Here is a 19,338-nt window from a genome sequence, read left to right as displayed (position 1 = left end):
GATTAATGCTGGACGTTATTAGAGTGGACAAAGTCTCACATTCTTCTGTAAAATGTCCTCTTGGTCTGTAGGCCTCCTCAGGGTGTAGTAGCAGCAGTTCACCGGTAGAGGTCTCTGTTTCAGAGCGGTTGTCGCGAGAAAGCGCGCAAATCTGATGGTTGGAACGTTGTTTAAGTTCGATCGAGCGTCGAATGTGAATTTTGCTACAAAATGGTCAAGCGGGCCCAAGCCTCTTTACCCCTTTTACTCATTACATTGACCACTTCCTGTTGTGGTTGTAGGCTACATGCAGCCCTGCTACAGCGTGCAAATCAAAGAGTCACTAATTATTATTAATAATAATGATCATAATAATAATGATAAATGCTCATTACCCATGTAGCCCTGTGCTGCTGGACTGGAGTATTGGTCATGTGAGCACACTTTAAACCAACTAAAAAACATCTGGATGCATGAATTAGGCTATCACAATTTTTATTGAATGACTTAATGTGCATTAGATTAATGAAACAAAATGGGTTGAAATTAATGAAATCAGTCATTCATGAATGGGTGCATTAACAACACATTAACTGGTAAAACATTCAAACATACTATTTGAATTGCTGTTTAATTTATATTGTCTCACTGCATGTCTCTGCACCCTCTTCAGGACAGGCTCCATCTGTCTCCACACCAACCGGCCACATTCGCAACTCAGATGACTGTGCCTGTGTGGGTGCCTATGAGAACACGTTCACATATGTTGGTGTGTGACAACAGTAGCTGCCAGGAGAAAAGAGACAGATTTGGTTCTCCCCCGCAAAAATACTGAAATAGTTTGATAATCTTCACAAGTCTCATTTGCCCAGTGACACCATAATGCTTCCAATTCACAGGAATGTACTGTATATAGATGTCTAGACTGGTAGTGAGCAATCAAACAAGGTGAACAGTTTTAATATAAACTGGACCACTGAATAAACTTGGGATTTTATGGTTCCATCAGTTGAGTACTATTAAAATAAGCACAAGCTTTATCGTTAACCATAAAGAGACTTCACACATAACAAAAGGCAAATTTCATATAATGCTCAGTGAGTGTGACATCCTGTTGTGCAGCGTATCTATTCACACACACACCCGCCCAACCCAGTTTGCCTGTATGAAACACTTTATTGTTGAGCATCTTATTTAATAGCTTCAGATAAAGAAGAACAGAAACATGGCAACAGTCTCAAACTATGAAACTACAAGGATCCTGTTTTTATGAGTGATGCCCCAAATACCAAGGCTTCATTTTAAGGGCCGTAGGCTATATCACAAGTCTTTATTCATTTATTTTATAATTTTATTTTCAGTTGTTTTTACCAGTTTGGTTGACTGAGCAGCCATCGGTGTTGAAAATGAGGTTTACAGTTTGGGTTTGGGGGTAAATATTGCAGAGTTTAAACTGACATTAGGTTATTAAACATTGTAAAGTGGGAAATCATAAACCTATGAAGTAAACTGTCCGACAGAGGGCGTAACCGACCAGTTTTAACACTGTTGGTGATAAAGGGAGGTAGCCACTCATCATAGCAGGGAATGGGATTATATAAAAAGGCTGTTGCAGCAGTGTTTTGTAAATTGAGAGGAAAATACATTTAATTTAAACCAATTTAATCATTGAGCCAGGCTATTTCAGTCTTCAGTGGATTTAATTAGCCTGTTATCATCAATGGGACGGTCCTGTGATGTGCATCTGTCAACCCTGTCAAACTACTCACAGATAGGCAGAGTTAAAACGGAAGTCACATTTCTTTCCTTCAAAGTAAAAGTACCTACTAGGCTAAATAAGGCCTATGGTAAGTAAGATATTTTCTGAGGTTTGTGAAAATAGTTTGAGTTTAGACTAATATATAGCTATTTCAGTGATTTCAGAGCAGTATTGGAATAAGGCTGGACTAGAAAGTAATAATGTTGTTTCATATGACAACAACAGGTCTACCATGTTTATAATCTTTAAATATGTTGTTAAATAAGTAGGTTTTCATTTGCATCACTGAAGACATCGTTACAGACGTGTACATGAGTGTGAATTGTGATTTTATTATATGATTACAGACACATAAGAGTTATTTATGCTGTTTGACCAACACATTTCCTGATTTCATCCCTCTATAGGTGCATAATGTAATCAAATATTATACTTTTAATGTAGCCTATATGGCCTACTGTGCGTAAAGATAAAAAAATACAATAAAATAAATAAATAAATAGCAGTTTTGTTTTCTATTTTGAACTGAAGCCGTCATGTTGGTCAAGTACGGGCCTTTAATTTGAAAATCTTTAAAGGAAACTGTGTTATATTATATCTACTTTGACTCTGGCTTCGCTGCCACTTTGTGCACAAGCAAAGGTGATGCCAACATCCGCTGAGGAAGAGAGGGAGAAAAAGAGAGAGAGCAGGACGAGGAGGAAGGAAATCGTTTAATTCTCATTACCAGCTCTATTTTTTTTTAAAATTTTTCTATATGATCCAACCAGTGTGGGCTGATTGTAATGTTCAGGCGAGGCGGGGCTGACCCTCCTGTCTTATGTTGGACGGACCACAAGTAGGATATATCCAGATACTCCAGAGAGCTGCTGCTGCTGTTGTTGCTGTTGCTGCTGTTTTATGACATTAGACATTCAGGCATGAATTCCGCCGAGCAGACGGTAACATGGCTCATAACGCTGGGGGTCCTGGAGTCTCCCAAGAAAACCATCTCGGATCCAGAGGCTTTCCTCCAGACGTCTCTGCAGGATGGAGCGGTGCTGTGCAAGCTGCTGGAGCGACTCAGACCCGGGACGGTGGACAAAGTAAGTGGGTGGAGGAGAGCTCGGTGACTATGGGAGAGAAACAACATTATAATATCACATTACAAATATATTCAATGGACAACAGAAAAATAGACTTCATCAAAAGAGAGAAATAAAAGAGCTACATCCAAATACATGTAGGTTTCCTGGAAAAATAACTTTCTTCAAATACAGTCTATTAAAAACTGTATTTAGTAGCTATAACATACAGTATTAATAAGGAATATTAAATGTTTTGTTTCACAATGAATAAAGTTTTTTTTCTCCCAAGTCGAAAGGACACGCCTTAATATCTTATAATTAAGAGTAGACAGTGTTTGTAGATGTGATTTAGTAGACAAACTGATCTGATTATCAATAAAACTATATCATTCTGGAGAAGTTATATTGCAAAATGAAATATTATGAAATAATAATAGGCCTAATTAGTAATGAATGTAGACTGTTCAACAGTGAGTGTGTCTCCATTGGTCACAGGAGATCAGTACATTTGTCATGTAGACCTAGTGAGTTAATACTGAGACTCCACTGAAGGCTTTTCTACATGTAAATGATCTGAATTAGAAATTTGCATGTCTCTCTATCTCTCACTCTCTCACACTCACACACACACGCACACGCACGCTCACTCACACAGACGCTCGTACACACACAATAGACCCTGAACCTGTCGACGTCACATCCTCCTCTGGCTTATCCAACTTCCCTGGAAGATTGTAGGTCTGTGTCAGGTTAGCCTCGGTCAGCTGCAACTCAACAAAGTGTGAACTAATGCGTCCTTCAAAGTAAAGGTATAAACCCCCCCAGTAGGCATTGCTTATTATCTCTTTATTTATTTATTTAAAAATCTATAGAAATGGTTTTTGCCCCAACTGTTGCAGATAGTAGCCTGCACTTCTGTGGATGCATTGGACTATTATCTAGTTATGTTTTCCTTACGTGCTTTATGACAACAAAAATAACCCAGCATGCTAAGAAAAGCCTGTAATCTGATATAATTCTGTAGAATTAAGTTTATAAAACACTATAGGCTACAATAGCTAGATGTCTGTCTGCTAAAATAAAATAATGTTGCATGTTTGTTTGTTTTTTTCACGACATTTAAACGTTTCCAACATCAAATGCATTAAACATAAGCTTAATTGATGTTTTAATTTGAAAGTGGAAACCGGAAGTGCGCCTCCTAACTTTGGCTAATTTGATAAGCGATAAGCAGCAAGTGGCAAGTGCAGCACCAGCAACAGCGCCTGGAATAAGATTGTTTCCGAGCGGAAAACCCTCAAACACATTTCACTGACAGCCCGTGAATATTTGGACTCAGCGTGTGAAGCTCATGCACAGACTTTTTTGTTGTTTTGTTTGGTGTGTAGTTTTTCCAGGAACCGAGGAGCGACAGCGAGTGTCAGAGGAACATTGGCGAGTTTATTAAAGGCTGCGGGGCTTTCGGTGTGGAGGTGAGTTACCGCTTTAAATATCGATTTGTCAATATGTTTTCACAACATTGAGCCTAGAAAACACACATTTCCTGCAGTTCAATTTACTAATTCATCCTATTTATAGTGTAAATCATGTTTTATAACTTGTATTTCCTACTGTAGCCTATATTAGTGACGTAATTCAGTTGATAGTTTTCAGCTGTGTGGAGACCAGCTGACAGTTATTAGCCGGGGCAAAGTGACATTTAAATATGGCTGTGGTGGGAATAATATTATCAAATATGGAAATGCTAATTAGGTGTCTGGGTTGTCTAGATACGCTTTCCATAATAACAATAATGAACATTAATGGTGCTTTGAACCATCATATAGCTATAGGGATATTAGTCATAACCAATGGCTTTATTGATCATGGAGCAGCTGTTGTGTGGTCCATTGTTATTAACTGTCAGAAGTCACTGTAATGACTATAAATGTTTATAAATGTGTTTATAGATGATTATGCAATTTTTGATAAGATACCTGTGGTCCAATTACAGTAATTGGACCAGTGATGTTGCAAAGGAAACCCCTGTACAGATTATGTTTTAAGAGAATGTGATGCTATTTTCTGTTAGGATGAAATGAAAGTGCATTAGAACCTGCAGGCTATGAAATCAATGTTTATTTGTATAGTTGTGTGGACAGTAACATCTCCAATCTGTGCCTCTCAGTTGCTGTTCCCAAGATGTTTTTTTAAGCTGTAGTCTTGACTGTATTTTATTTGCTCTTGTTCCCATAACTACAAAGGGACATCACTCACATTTCCCTTTGTAGTTATGGGAACACGAGGCAGATATTATATTAGAGGGATATATTGGGTAGCATGTGCATCATGCATGTTGTTGTTACTGGTGATGATGATGATGATTCATGATGTTCTCAATACTGGTGCAGAGGCAGTCAAATTTGAAGTTGGAAATACTGAAATAGATGTAAAATGATAGGGTAGCCTATTGGCATGTGTATGGAAAAGATAATCTGCATTGTTATCAGAGTTCATAGGGTGTGTGTTCTGTTTGCACAACAGTGAGTTAAGTCAGGTTATGTCCTGCCCCATAGTGGGCGTGGACGGAGAGAGCGCTAGAGAGTAGTGTGGTACAGAATTACACCACAGACACACACACATACACACACACAGACTATTGATCTAATCTATGTTTTTCCATGGGCATGGAATCATAATGGAAAAGAGCATATTATGCAATGCAGAAGTCCTTGGCCGCAGATCCTTAACGAGGTTTTCGAAAAACGATCTTGTAGAGGAGAATGGGCTGTATAAATAAAACCCAGGAGGAGAAATGGAAAGAGTATGAAAGGATGAAATGGAGGAAGGAGAGAAAGGGTGGGCTGATGTAATGCAACACGCCAGGCAGCCAGTGGATTTTCCAATCAGGTTGATTAGAGGCATGTCAGCCATGTTGCTGGGAGCCAAGGCCTCCATTACCAGCAGCCTCACTGACATCAGCGTAGTAATTCTCCCAGACAGTCATCGGACAAGCAGGGGACGAGCCAGACTGCCCGTCCAGTAGAGAGGAGGATTACAGAGTGCCACTATGAGTGTGGATGAATTTGGACTCCACGATTAACCAGAGCTGCACAATTAATCAGACACTTGCAATCATAAATTTGGCTTCTGCTATTAATGAAACCTAAATGGGTGGAATATTGATTGTGCGCATTCAGTGTGTGCCGTCTCTGCAGCATTAAATCAAGCGCGCCCTGTCATCAGGTAAGATGTCTGACCAATCACAGGCGTTTGTTGAGAGCATGTGTGTGTGTGTGTGTGTGTGTGCTCTTTGTGTCCCACAGCTGCAGAGCAGAGTGTGTTTCATACAGATGCAATCTGCCAAATGAAGCCAATTCCATTTAATATGTGGTGATGGATGTTTTGAATGTCATGAAATGCTAATACAACCTTACAATGACTTTGTCAAGTCGAGATTTATTAACAGGACTCTCGGTTTATGGCAACAAATCAATGCTTATTTAAAGGTGTGTACGTTTTTGTCTTAGATGTACTGTATGTTGCTCATTGCACAAATATAAAATTCACACGGAAAAATATATCGTGTTTAAAATTCATATAGGGTCAGATTTATGATTGTTGGAATAAATTGAAGAGAGCACTACCTTCATTAAGTGGTTCTGGTGTATATTTCTACTGCAGCAGTGAATGGAAAGTCTCATTTTGTACTTTGGACAAATGCCAGTGGGAGAGGTGAAAGTGTGTATTAACTGTTGAGCTATGAATAAGTCTATATATCTAAATGAGATGTGGATTTTTAAAGCAATGCTTCCTTAAAGAACATGGTGTTTGTGTTTAAAAAACAACTTAACATGGTGAAATGATCTTCCATTCTCAACATGCAATAGTTTTACTGTAAATTATTGATTTAATTAAAATGTCAAAGTGCTGCCACAGAGTATTTCGGCTTTGATTTTCACACCCTAGATCACAACCACACCATCTTCACGCCTTTGGAGTGTAAAAGTCAGTCAGTGTGTGTGGTGTACACAAGATTAGGGGCTTCAGAGGTATTTTGATTATGGCTGTGTGTGTGTTTGTGTGTGTGTGTGTGTGTGATGGGGAGATTACAAGGGGGAGCTCAGACTTTGAGTAATCCTGCTCCAGACTGCAGTTGGAGCAAAGATGTAAACCCCCGCTTAAACTCAGTGTTCCTTCATTTTTTATCTGACGTACTTGAATAAGAGGAGCGTATTGTAAACGCCAGAGGCATCGCTCCTAAAAATAGGATCTTATATTGAATTCTTCCTGTAAACTCAGACTCAGAAAATACAGCCTGTTATGATCACCAGTCTTTTCTATTTACCACCACACCACATCCCAGTGTGAGATACGTGCTTGGAAATGTCAGGAGGGCAGCTCTGTGTCACTGCTGATGTTATGAATTTATTATGAACGTGTGTACTGTTTTCTCTCCTACGTCAAACCTCTCCGTGCTTTATTGCTTCTCCAAAATGTATTTCATATTATTTATTTGTTTTGGGGTTTTTTTCTTCCTCCTTTAGGCTTTTGAGGTCAACGACCTCCTGCAGGGACTGAACTTCTCCAAAGTGCTGAACTCCTTGGTTTCTCTCAGCAAAGCTACAGAAGGCAAGATTCATGTTATTATTGGAAGTAGAGGAGAAGTGATGAATATAATATACAGTTTACAATCTATATAATGATTGTAAGTTGATAAAAGCTCTTTAGAAATGTCCATATCTGTTTATCGGTACATCCTCACCTGTTCATCTAATGAGGTCTAACAGAAGCACTGATTAGTTCTAACTGTGCTCTCGCAGACGTCGGTGTCTCTGGAGACAGTGTGTGTGTGCAACACTCCTCAACGCTGAGGATCAAGTCGTTTGATTCCCTCAACACTCACACTCGCTCCTCTAAGCTGCTGCAGCCTCAGTACCGTAGCCTGGTGAGTTACCATGACAACGGCGGTAACAAAGCTGATGTGTATTTGACAGAAAACAAACACTGTTATTATTATTATTACTGTTGTACACATCTCTGTGTTTCTTGTTCCCAGGACATGTCGGAGGGCAGCGGGTGTGGTCAGGTCCTGGTCCGGGCGCGCTTCGCCTTCGAGCCGACCAATGAGGACGAGCTCTCCTTCTCCAAGGGTGACATCATCAGTGTGAGCAGGCAGGAGGACGGGGGCTGGTGGGAAGGCTCGGTGAACGGCAAGAGTGGGTGGTTCCCCAGTAACTATGTACGGGAGCTGAAAGGAAGCGGTGGGTGAAGCTCTTACTGTTTCACATGGTGTGCATCATTCATTACCACTGACATCTATCACAACACAGTGAACTGGCTTCTCCTCATTGCTGTGGCCAAAAGAGGATGGCTTGGTTACCTTTAGTTTTAACCACAGTTCTGTTTTAAATTGCAGTATACATTAATGTTACAGTGAACCCAAACCTCCTGATATTACAGGCCAAATACACATTCAGATAGACACAGACAAACTGACATTGTGCTGTTCTCACTGATAATTACTTTGTTACCTCTTGTAGTTGTAAAATGATTATTATGAAGGAGAATGGCCAAGTTGTCCTTGAAACATACAGCAAATTTAAGCATAGAGTCCACGATGGACTCTCAATGACTTGTGTTTATAATGGCTGAAATGGACCCGAGCAGGAATTTAATTTGAGGCGTTTCTTCACCAGAAATGTGAAAAAAGAGCTCCGGTTGTAACAGGGTAACACATTAATTCAACTTTCCGTATCGTATCTGCAGGGTTTATATGAATTGATATGCAGTTCACTTGCCACCACAAAGCTGTCGTCTGCTGCCCCCTGTGTCTTCAGCTGCAGCTGGTTTGATTGTGTTGGTTTGTTGTCTTGCTTTCTGAGGAGGGAAGGCAGGAAAGGAAGGAAGCTCCACAACCACACAATGACAGGAAGTTCCAGAGCTGCTGTATAGAAACGAACTTCCTGCCTTGAAGCTTACAGCAGAAAATTCAGCACCGTGATAACGGCGACACTGAGGAACGGCAGCAGATTCATATGGCCGTGGGGAGTTGTTTCATGTGTCAGATAACAGGCTCACACTGGAGAGACGCAAAGTGATGCTGGCTCTGTTTGTTTGTTAAGTAAACAGTGATGAACTGGAGGCTCCATGTCTGCTGTTATCTTGATTTATTGACATGAATCATTGAGATTGAGACTGAGGCTTTGGGTTTTTATGTAGGAGACACCTCACACAACATAGATTACTATAGTATAGACTATATAGATTCCATCCAGGTCTAACATCTGTATCTTTCCTTTCCTGGTTATTGCAGATTCTAGTTTATGTCCTTTTGTACTTTCCCTGCTCAGCCAGATGGTTTTAAGGAGGACATTAGGCTGTCTTCTATCTAGATAACTAGTCATTACCCCTCTGGCTTTACATCGCAATGAGCCCAAAGTGAACAGTAAGATGACATGACAGTGTGCAGTCAGCGATTGGCTGTCCTACATACTGTAATGACCTCGACATTGTCAACTGCAAATGGTAAATGCAAAGAGACAATTTTTTGACTGAATGAACAATGAGCACAGCTTTAATTTGTTTTGATGGAACATACCATTAAACTGTCCTTTCTTCTTTCTCTGTTTTTAGATAAGACAGCAGAGAAGACAAAGTCTGGGACTCTAAAAAGTCCACCCAAAGGTTTCGACATAACTATCATCAGTAAGACCTACTACAATGTGGTGAGCATCACAACTGTGTCTGTGTCTGTGTGTGGGGGCGGATCTGACCTTATAATGATTTACCATTCATATTAACAATGAAAGAGGAAGACAATCCACCGGGTCTCAGTATTGTTACTTAGAACAAAGGTTTAGTTTAGATTTCTGAGTCTGAATCTGCCTGAGGAAGGTCACAATGACCGAAAGCTTGCAATAAACTGATATATGCACAGTGTTTTGAGTGTGCGGTTGCTATTTTGTTGTTTTCTGAGTCTGAATCTTAGAAATCAGAAAGTAAAAGTTCAAAGTTGGACAGCAGGAGTTAACTGAGTTAATGGATGTTTGTCACACGTGTGTTTGCTCTTGTTGACTGTTAGAATCAATATTTTTCCATCCACACATCCACTTAATGATTGTGTTGCTGTGTCTGTGTGTCTACAAGCATGTGGTGATTTTGTGGAGCCTGCATGGCACCGCTGCATGTGTCATCTGTGTGTGTGTGTGTGCATGTGTGTGTGTGAGTGAGTGCTGCAGATGTAATGTAGGTTATTTCTTCCATTTCAGTGGTTTCTGGGGCAGCCTTGCCCCAGGGTTAGCGCCTGCTGCTGTGTGTGTATCTGTGAGAGTGTTGTGTGTGTTTTAATAATGCAACAAGCTGCACAGGCTCTCTAGACAGCCTATCTTTGGTTAGGCTACCTGAGTCTCTCTCATAGACGCATACACAAAGACACAAATAAACAAATACACAGACAGACTCTGCCTGAAGTCAAAGTTGTTCCCGGACACAGATGCAAAAGAAAGAAGAAGTTTGTGTCCATCTTCTAAAAGAGCCTCTAAAAGCTGTAGAACAGATGTTTGTGTGAGGACACAGGCTGTGATGTTTTCGTCTTTGCGTGTTTGTTTCCCCAGCATTCTTGTTGCTGTCCTGTTTGTGTCCTCTTAGATCTTATTTTATCGCTTAAGTTGCAGTTAGATGTTTAATGTCTCCTGACGTGCAGGAGCACACGGCAGCATGTGTGACTAATATGCAGCAATTCATCACCAGAAACCTCATTCCTAAGAGGTTTGTGATGTTGTGGAGAGATTAGCCAATTAGCCTGAGGAGTCAGACCCATTGAAAGCTACTTAAGTCAGTTGCAGCTCCCACCGGGTCGTGATATCTCTCTCTCCATTAGCTTCATACAAAATACATCCCCCACTTTACAGGACAACCTCCTCTCAGAGTTATTCTGGCCTGCATGCACATTGTGTTTGTGTCTTGTTCCTACCTCCAAAAAAAATGTGTTGATAATGACATCAACAGAATGATGATCCCAATATTGAATTACTGACAGAGCCGTAGGATCGTTCCTATGAATTTACATTAAATATCACTCCAAACAAGGACGTTTTATAGGAAAACATTGGCATCATTGTACATAACATGTGTGTTTTTGTGGGTCGTGTTTCTGTCAGGTCTTACAGAACATCCTGGAAACAGAGACTGAATATTCGCGGGAGCTGCAGAGTCTCCTGGGCTCATACCTGCGCTCACTTCACCCCACAGACAGGTAGAGTTATTTTTACTCTTTTTATTGTGTTATTCAACAGTTCCAGAGGCAGTGAAACATGCACTAGAATATCTACTGCATTTTATATATAGAATCTGAACAGTAATCACAACATAGACGCTGATATAAATATATTTTATATTATCCTTATACGCATCTGGAGCATGATGATACGTATAAATGCATATAATGTATTACTATATTGTTACATGTGACAGTAAAATAGCAAATTCTGTTTGAGAGTAAAATAAACAAATAGAGAAAGCTGTGTTTATACCTGATCAATCAGCATTACTCAGAGAACACCTTTAAATAATGAATGATGACCTCCTGTGGTTTGCAGACTCAGCGCTGTGGACATCAGTCACATTCAAGGAAACCTGGAGGAGATCTCAACTTTCCAGCAGATGTTGGTTCAGTCCTTAGAGGAGCACACAAAGTCAGTACATCACTCTGCTCTGCCTCCTGCATATGTACATGTTACATCTCATAAGGAATATTTAGTAAGTTAGAATAACTCAGTCTAAAGGCCATTTTAGTAAATATATCAGAAGCCGTCACATGCAGTTACTGAAGCGGTAGCATTTTCTTCATGACACAGTAACAACAGATTTCTTGCAGTGGTGGGTTGTGACATTATAATCTATACTTCTGGATTGAGCAAGATAAATATGATTTATTATTATCAAGACATAACCGTTTGTCAGAGAAGTGATTGACATTTTTAATACAATTTCTGACATTTAATGGACCAAAATGATTTACTGTGAAAATAACCTGCAGATTAATCACTTGAAAATATTGTTAGTTGGATCCTTCTTGAACAGTCTGTCTCCACAGTTAATTCTGTCTTTTTATTCTGCACATAGATTATTTCAATTTCACCACCAGGTTGCAATAAAAAGTCTTTATTCAGGCTCTGCATAAATCCCAGCCGACCGGCTCTTGCTTACATCCTGTGTAATTAATAGTGAATGTGGAGGTTTGGGTGAATCACTTAAAAACAGAGGGGTGAGTGTGGGTAAAAGCTCAGTGTCCAGTCATCTGTGCACCAACAGAGACATCTAGTGGTAGCATGAGGTACCAGCGTCTATTTGCTCAGTCTGATATTGTCAATGGGTTTTGTCTGTAGACTCCCAGAGACCCAGCAGAGGATCGGAGGCTTCTTCCTGAGTCTGATGGCTCAGATAAAGATCATCTATGTGGCCTACTGCACCAGCCACCCGTCCGCTGTCGGCGTACTCACACAACACAGGTACAGACAGACACTGTGTGTGCAAAACAAAGAAATATGTGTTTGTTCCAAAACTAAGTTGTGCCTTTGGTTGTATGTGTGTGTGTGTGTGTGTGTCACAGTGAGGAGCTGGGGGAGTACATGGAGTCGAAGGGAGCGGCCACTCCAGGGATCCTGACTCTGACCACTAGTCTAAGTAAACCCTTCACCAGACTGGAGAGATACCCAACACTGCTGAAAGAGCTGGACAGACACATGGAGGTTGGACTGTCTCTCTCTCTCTGTCTGTCTCTCTGTCTGTCTTTCTGTTATTCTTAAGGTTCAGATCAATATCATCAGTGCTATTTTTAGTTTTGTTTTCGAGACCTGCACAGACACAGATGATATCAAGTATAAATAATCCAGTGTGTCTATTCAGTAGATGTTTATTATGTTTTTATCTTTGCCTTAGGACCAGCATCCTGACAGAGCTGACCTCCATTTTGCAATGGCGGCCTTCAAAAACCTTGCAGTAAGACACACACACCACCACACTGTGTCACACAAGTCTTCTTTTGTGCAGATATTTGCCAACTGTATATGGATGTGTCCGTGTGTCCACAGGCTCAGTGTCAGGAGGTGAGGAAGAAGAAGGACCTGGAGCTGCAGATTTTAACCGAGCCAATCAGAAACTGGGAGGGGGATGACATCAAAACACTTGGCCCTGTCCTGCACATGTCCCAGGCCACAGTCCACACACAGAACTGTCAGGTACCCATCACCGTAACCTGACACCACATTTCCTCATATCGTGTAGTTTGGACGAGTTTTGGTTTCTACCCTGGGGTTGCATTCAGGCTGATGAGTTCAAGTCACAATAACAAAAGTATGGAAAATGTGCCTTTGTCTTCCAGGAGTCAAATGAACGCTACCTCGTCCTCTTCCCTCATACGCTGGTCGTGTTGTCTGCCAGCCTGAGGATGAGTGGATTCATCTATCAGGTCTGTTGTGTGTGTGCGATCAAGTTTAAACGATGCTTTCGGTGTTTTGTTTTGTTTTGTTTTTTTGTAACTAATCCTGTGTATTTCTCCATGTGTCTCTGTAGGGGAAGATGCCACTAACAGGAATGCTCATCTCCAGAATAGAGGACGGAGAAAACCTGAAGAATGCCTTTGAAATATCCGGTCAGCACTCTCTCTCATTTAGCCAAGAGATTTTATTTTATTTTTTTAAAACATCCGGAAACTGGATTAAAATACATTCTACAAGTCATTATCCTTAGTTATGTAGAGAGGAGCAGCCGTAAAGAGAGAAGTCATCCCAAATACATATTTTGATATGTTGTTGTTAGAATAACTTTTCACAAACTAATGTAGAGATAGAGCACTAAAAATTGCATGTATGTCTGTTGTTCAAAGGAATTATGGGAAATGTAGGAAGCTAGTTTACTGTCAGTGGTGTATACATAAACACATATTATGTTTACGTGTGTATATGTGTGTGTTGCGGTGCAGGTGGCCAGTATGAGCGGATGCAGGTGGCATGTAACAGTCAGCGCGAGCTACAGGACTGGCTGGACCTCCTCACTAAACACACACACACTACGCCGGCACACACACACGCTCACAAGCATCTGTCTGTCTGTCACACAGTAAGTAAAGGATTTATTTATTTATTTATTTATTTATTAGCCGCTCCATTGCTTGCTCCCATCTTCTCTCTCTAACCTCTAACCTTTCCTCTCCTCTCCTCTCCTCTCCTCCGCCCAGTTGCCCTCTCACCCCGTCACTCCCACGAGACACTCTGAGTCTCGAGCGGGCAGCACTGGACACACCTACCACACCCTTCCCCACCCCTCCTCTTACGGGACGGCACTCAGTAGCAGCCCGATGTGGGGGCCCCTGGAGCCACCGAGCACCCCCAAACCCTGGAGCCTGAGCTGCCTCCGCCCTGCGCCTCCTCTCCGGCCGTCTGCTGCCCTCTGCTACAAAGAGGTGCTGTTCGATGAGTCAAACTGATACCGCTGCTTTATGGGATTCAATTCACTTTCATCCATTTAAAATTGCAATGAAACAATGATGAACACTTTGTGTTTTGTAGGATATGAGTAAAAGCCCGAAGAACATGAAGAAGCTGCTCCCTAAGAGGAAGCCAGAGAGGAAACCATCGGAGGAGGACTTCACTGCCAGAAAGAGTAAGAGAACAAAACTGATCAAATGAAATAAAGAAAGAACAGCAACTGTTTTAAAACTGTTAAATAAATAAAATGTCCTAGTCTCTTTCATTGTTAAATAACTTGTTTTTAAATCAGTGCATTGGGCTGCATCTCTATCTCTGCTGCTGCTTCTACACTGGTTGTTGTTTCTGTAGTAGACACCAAACATAAGCCAGAAAAACATGTTTTACTGAAAACTCTCTTATCGGTTTTACCAATTACTTAAAACTTGGAAAATAATCAAACTAAACAGATGAAACCCAGGCTGCAGTGATAGAAAAACCTTAATGTTTTCCAATATGGCAGCCATACTGTGTGTACTGGAAGTTGAAGTCCTCTGGTCCTGCTCTCAGGTACAGCGGCTCTGGAGGAGGATGCTCAGATACTGAAAGTGATTGAGGCCTATTGCACCAGCGCCAAGACACGACAGACACTCAACTCCAGTGAGTGCACAAACACACAAACACACACAGATTCATATGTAAACACAGTACAAACACAGCGTCTCATGGACACACATCCTCACACACTTCTAGCTGCTGTGTGTTATATCTAACACTGTTTGTTCTCCGCTTTCAGCTCTAACAATATTTTTTCTCTTCCCTCTCTTTTCATGTCTTCCCTTGTTTTTTCATTAACTGCTGGTTTGGTTTTATTCTTCTTTCTTCCTCCTCATTTCCTTCATTTCAACATGGTTTATCCCACATAAACTATTCTCCTTTTATTTCTGGTTGGTCTCGTTTAAACATTTTTGTTTTTGAACCCAAACCCTTCATGCAAATGGTTTGTTCTCCTCCCCTCACCCTCCCCAATCCTCAATTTGGTTTGTCCCACCCCTCATCCACTGCTGGTTACTTTATGGTCCAGCCTGGCAAGGGACTGACCTCATGCACAACCATGTGCTCGCTGACACCAGCCTCACCATCACCGCTGGTGTCCCTGGCAACCTGCCATGTTCTGACCAATCAGAGGACTCGGATTATGACAGTCTCTGGACCGCCCATAGTTACAGGACTGCCTCGTTTTCTCGTAAGATATTGGGTGTCGCCACAGGCCAGAGACACTCTGGTGAAGCAGCTAGCTTACAGTTAGAGAGAGATGTGTCACATCTATTGGCCCAAACCCTTCCTCTGCTGTGCGTATGTATGTGTGTGTGTGTGTGTGTGTGTGTGTGTCTTCATTTGTGTACATTTAGTAGCTGTGTTGGTTAGATTCCCATCAGTGCAGCATGACTCCTTTATTTCTACGTTCAACACCTGGAGTGATAAAATGTGTTTGTGTCCATGGGGCTGATGTTTGTGTGGACGTGCGTTAGTCATGTTGTGTGTGTGTGTGTGACACTGACGCACACAGTTGATAACTTCCACCGTTGTCTCTGCTCCATCAGGCTCCAGCAGGAAGGACGTGCACATGTTGTTCCCAGAGGAGGAGAAGATCATCGTGGAGGAAACCAGGAGCAACGGGCAAACCGTGGTGGAGGAGAGGTGAGGGAGCGACAACGCTGCTGCACACACTGATCATTTAGACTCTTGACAGTGGTTGCTGTGGGAACAAGGAGCTGCTTAAAATAAAGGCCACAACATCATAACATATGAAACACACCAGATATGAACTATAACACTAGAAGCATTCAGATGAGAGCTGGTCCTGTATCAGTCTGTGGTGTCTCTGCAGGAGTCTGGTGGACACGGTGTACAGCCTCAAGGATGAGGTCCAGGAGCTCAAACAGGTGAGTCTGCATTTTAATCAACACTATTTATCTATTATTGCTCCATTGCCTGATGTGTAATGGAACCTGCAAGACATTTATCACATATAATGCTTTTTTCTTTAGCATAATATAAATCTGCAGAAGTGGGATGCCATCAGTGGCCGTCCCAGTGCCATCTTTACTGAGCTCACTTGGCTGAAATCAAGCTAAAACTGTAATATAGATGCATGAAGCTCCTTAGAGGAGATGTCAATTGACGACAGGTGTTTTTGTTTAGCGACGTCACAGCCCAAGCTAAACTTATTCTCTTTTTCTCTCCTTCTCTTTCCTTGTATCTTTTCCTCCAGGACAACAAGAGGATGAGGAGGACGCTGGAGGAGGAGCAGCGAGCGAGGAAAGAGCTGGAGAGGATAGTCAGACGAGTCCTTAAGAACATGAACGACCCGACCTGGGATGAGACGAACCTCTGAGGTCAACATGTGTCCATCCAGACATGACGGACAACACCAGTTTTCTGACTTTTAAAAAGGACAAATGACCTTTGACATGTTGTTGTTCGATGGACAGAAGCTGCCAACACTTGATCACACTTCAGTATCTCCTCACCATTTCCACTTGTTGGACTCTGGACCAAGAGAAAAACGCCTGCCAGCCTTCAGCAAAGCCGTCCAGACTGTAAAGCTGTGAAGCCATATTAGCTGGTAGGCATGACGACATTACTTCCTGTCATGCTCCTTTCCCTTTTTCTAACAGCCTTTGGAGCACTGACAAAATACTCACCTCCCTTATTTATCTCTCATTCCCTATTGTGCTTGTGCAAGTATAAAACCTCACTACAGCCAGGACAGTATGCAAGTGACTGGCCAAGTGCTGTTTATATATTTCAGTGAGGTGTCAGAGCAGTATGTGAATAAAATCCCTCATTGAGAGTTGAAATAGTTTTTTCCATGCCTCATTTCATCAGCAGCAATTTTGTCTCAATTAAAAAAGTTATTAATATGAAAGACGCCTTATAGAATTATAATTTATGACAGATGTTATTGATAACAGACTATTAATACATTTTAAACTCAACCTAAATTTACCAGCACGTATAAATGACAGGATGAGATCAAAGTTCTGTATAATGTGAATGAATTAATTGAATTGTAGACGATTAGTATGTGAACTTCAATCGAAAACAACAGCCCTTGTTGTTGTCACAGTGAAGCTGGAGGGAAATCTTCTCAGGAATGAACCATCAGGGAGTTTCAGCTTTCAGCTTCAGCTCCACATCCAATTCAAATTTCACATTACAAGCAATATTCAGAGGCAAATGAAAAGTTGGTTTGTGCTGAACATGTAACTGACACAGACTCATGAAGCATACTGTAGAGACCAAAACTTACAGCGACAAGTTCTCCCTCTCGCTGTGTGTGAATCTGAGGCAAGAGAGAGGAAGTTTACAGGGCCAACAAATGTTAAATGTTAAACATTCACCAAAATGATATATTCATTGCTTTCTGCACCTTTCTTCATCAGTTGGAGAAGAGTTTTTAGGTTTTTTGCAGCCAAATGTACAAGTATCATCTCTCAGAGTCACAAAAGTTCAGAAATCATTTACCTGTCGATCACAATCAGAGGTGTGTCGACGTCTGGAGTCTTTTTCGTACGCATCATTACCTCTTTTCTTTTCAATTTGGACACTGCTGTAGTGAACTGTGAATCTCAAACACTTACCCAAAAAACATGATGTCATCATCAGGTACAATATCAACACTAAATGGCACTTTGAGTTTATATTATGGGCAAACGAACTGGTCAAACACTGGCTGGATGCTGAGGTGTTGACTTTCATAGGAAGAGACCACTATGTGAGAGAAACGATGTCCAGACACCATCAGTCTTTATTTCACTGCTTTTTCTGTCTTAAGACCAAAGTTCAAGCAATAAAACACTGGAAATGTTCATGTTTTTATGATCTTTACAATGTCAATATGCTACATACATATACTTTAAAATGTTTTTTTTATTTTTATATTTATGCTTTTACTCCTAACAGGTGATTTTGATTTGTAAGACTTTTTGTTTCCGACTTGTCTTGGCTGATCACACTACAGATGATGTATGACTCATGAGGCTCAGCAGATGTGGTTTTTATTAGACTTCATCTACAAATTAACATTCCCGAAATTAGAACTACACTAACGTAAAATGTAATACAGTGTCAGTTATTGCCTCTTAAATTGTGTCTGTTGTCGTTCATACAGATTAAAACTGACTGAACTGGATTCACGTTGATTCTCTGATCCTGATTGAAACATATTTAATATTCCCTGTGTGTTGACTGTGTAATGGTTTCATGCATTTCATCAGCGGATTGTTTTGAAGAAGGCTGGAAACTTTGTGAATGGGTGAGTGGTGGAAGAGGAGGAGGAGGGAGTGGGGGCCATAAGAGGGCAGAGGAGCAATTGGCTGAGTTACGATTGGTGCGGCATCTGAAATAACCAACCAATCAACCATCAGGAATTTCCAGCTCGACACACACAGAGGGATCATAATAAACAGCCCAACATTAAATCACTCTACAGTACGAAGTCCACATGGTCACACCTAGAGCTGCTGGTGGTCCGGTGGCGCAGTAGATCTGCTCATGATAATGGACGTGGAGGTTGTGGGTTCGAGACCGTGTGCTGCTTTTGGTTTGTGCATGGTTTGTATGGTGCTGTGCCACAGTAGGCTACGAGTCAGTACAGGTTCCAACACACCAAGCATCAGACCCAGTGGTTGGTGGAGTGGATCTGCTACTTGCCTGTCAACGCAGAGGTTGTGTGTTCGAGGCCATGCTCAGCTTTAGTTATGTATGATGTTGTGCAGCCATAGGAGTTAGTACAAGTTCCAACACATTTGATCTCAGATCCAGTGGTGGCGTGGTGGTATCGTCTACTACCTGTGAACTCAAGAGATTGTTGGTTCAAGTCCTGGTGTTGGCTCCTTGGTTTTCTCCTTAAGTTTCTTTGTATGTGCTGCTTTGACGATGTCAAATACACTATGACCAATGTCTCTGTCACACCGATTAATGGTTGAGTGGGTTACACTGCCGCTTTGGGTGCAGCAGGCCATGGGTTCGATCCCCAGTAGGGACAGTGAGAGAGGAAGAAGGCGAGGTGGAGCTATGC

The 19,338-nt window shown here is 41.4% G+C and overlaps 1 protein-coding gene across 1 annotated transcript; it reads left to right on the top strand.

The window, feature by feature from the left end:
- Window positions 1-2,446: 2,446 nt before the first annotated feature.
- On the top strand, window positions 2,447-18,369 carry LOC310999475 (rho guanine nucleotide exchange factor 7-like). Its single transcript, XM_083989915.1, has 21 exons — window positions 2,447-2,823; window positions 4,194-4,277; window positions 7,332-7,416; window positions 7,608-7,732; window positions 7,844-8,048; window positions 9,421-9,512; window positions 10,947-11,041; window positions 11,385-11,480; window positions 12,174-12,296; window positions 12,398-12,536; window positions 12,727-12,786; window positions 12,879-13,025; window positions 13,169-13,255; window positions 13,360-13,438; window positions 13,769-13,905; window positions 14,024-14,248; window positions 14,355-14,448; window positions 14,823-14,912; window positions 15,857-15,953; window positions 16,144-16,198; window positions 16,528-18,369. The coding sequence occupies exons 1-21, from the start codon at window positions 2,659-2,661 to the stop codon at window positions 16,648-16,650; spliced, it is 2,403 nt and encodes an 800-aa protein (XP_083846041.1). The 5' UTR covers window positions 2,447-2,658; the 3' UTR covers window positions 16,651-18,369.
- Window positions 18,370-19,338: the final 969 nt, after the last annotated feature.

The sequence above is a fragment of the Trachurus trachurus genome (genome assembly GCF_905171665.1).
Source record: "Trachurus trachurus genome assembly, chromosome: 2".
NCBI lineage: Eukaryota > Metazoa > Chordata > Actinopteri > Carangiformes > Carangidae > Trachurus > Trachurus trachurus.
This window is presented reverse-complemented; position numbering and strand designations above follow the sequence as displayed.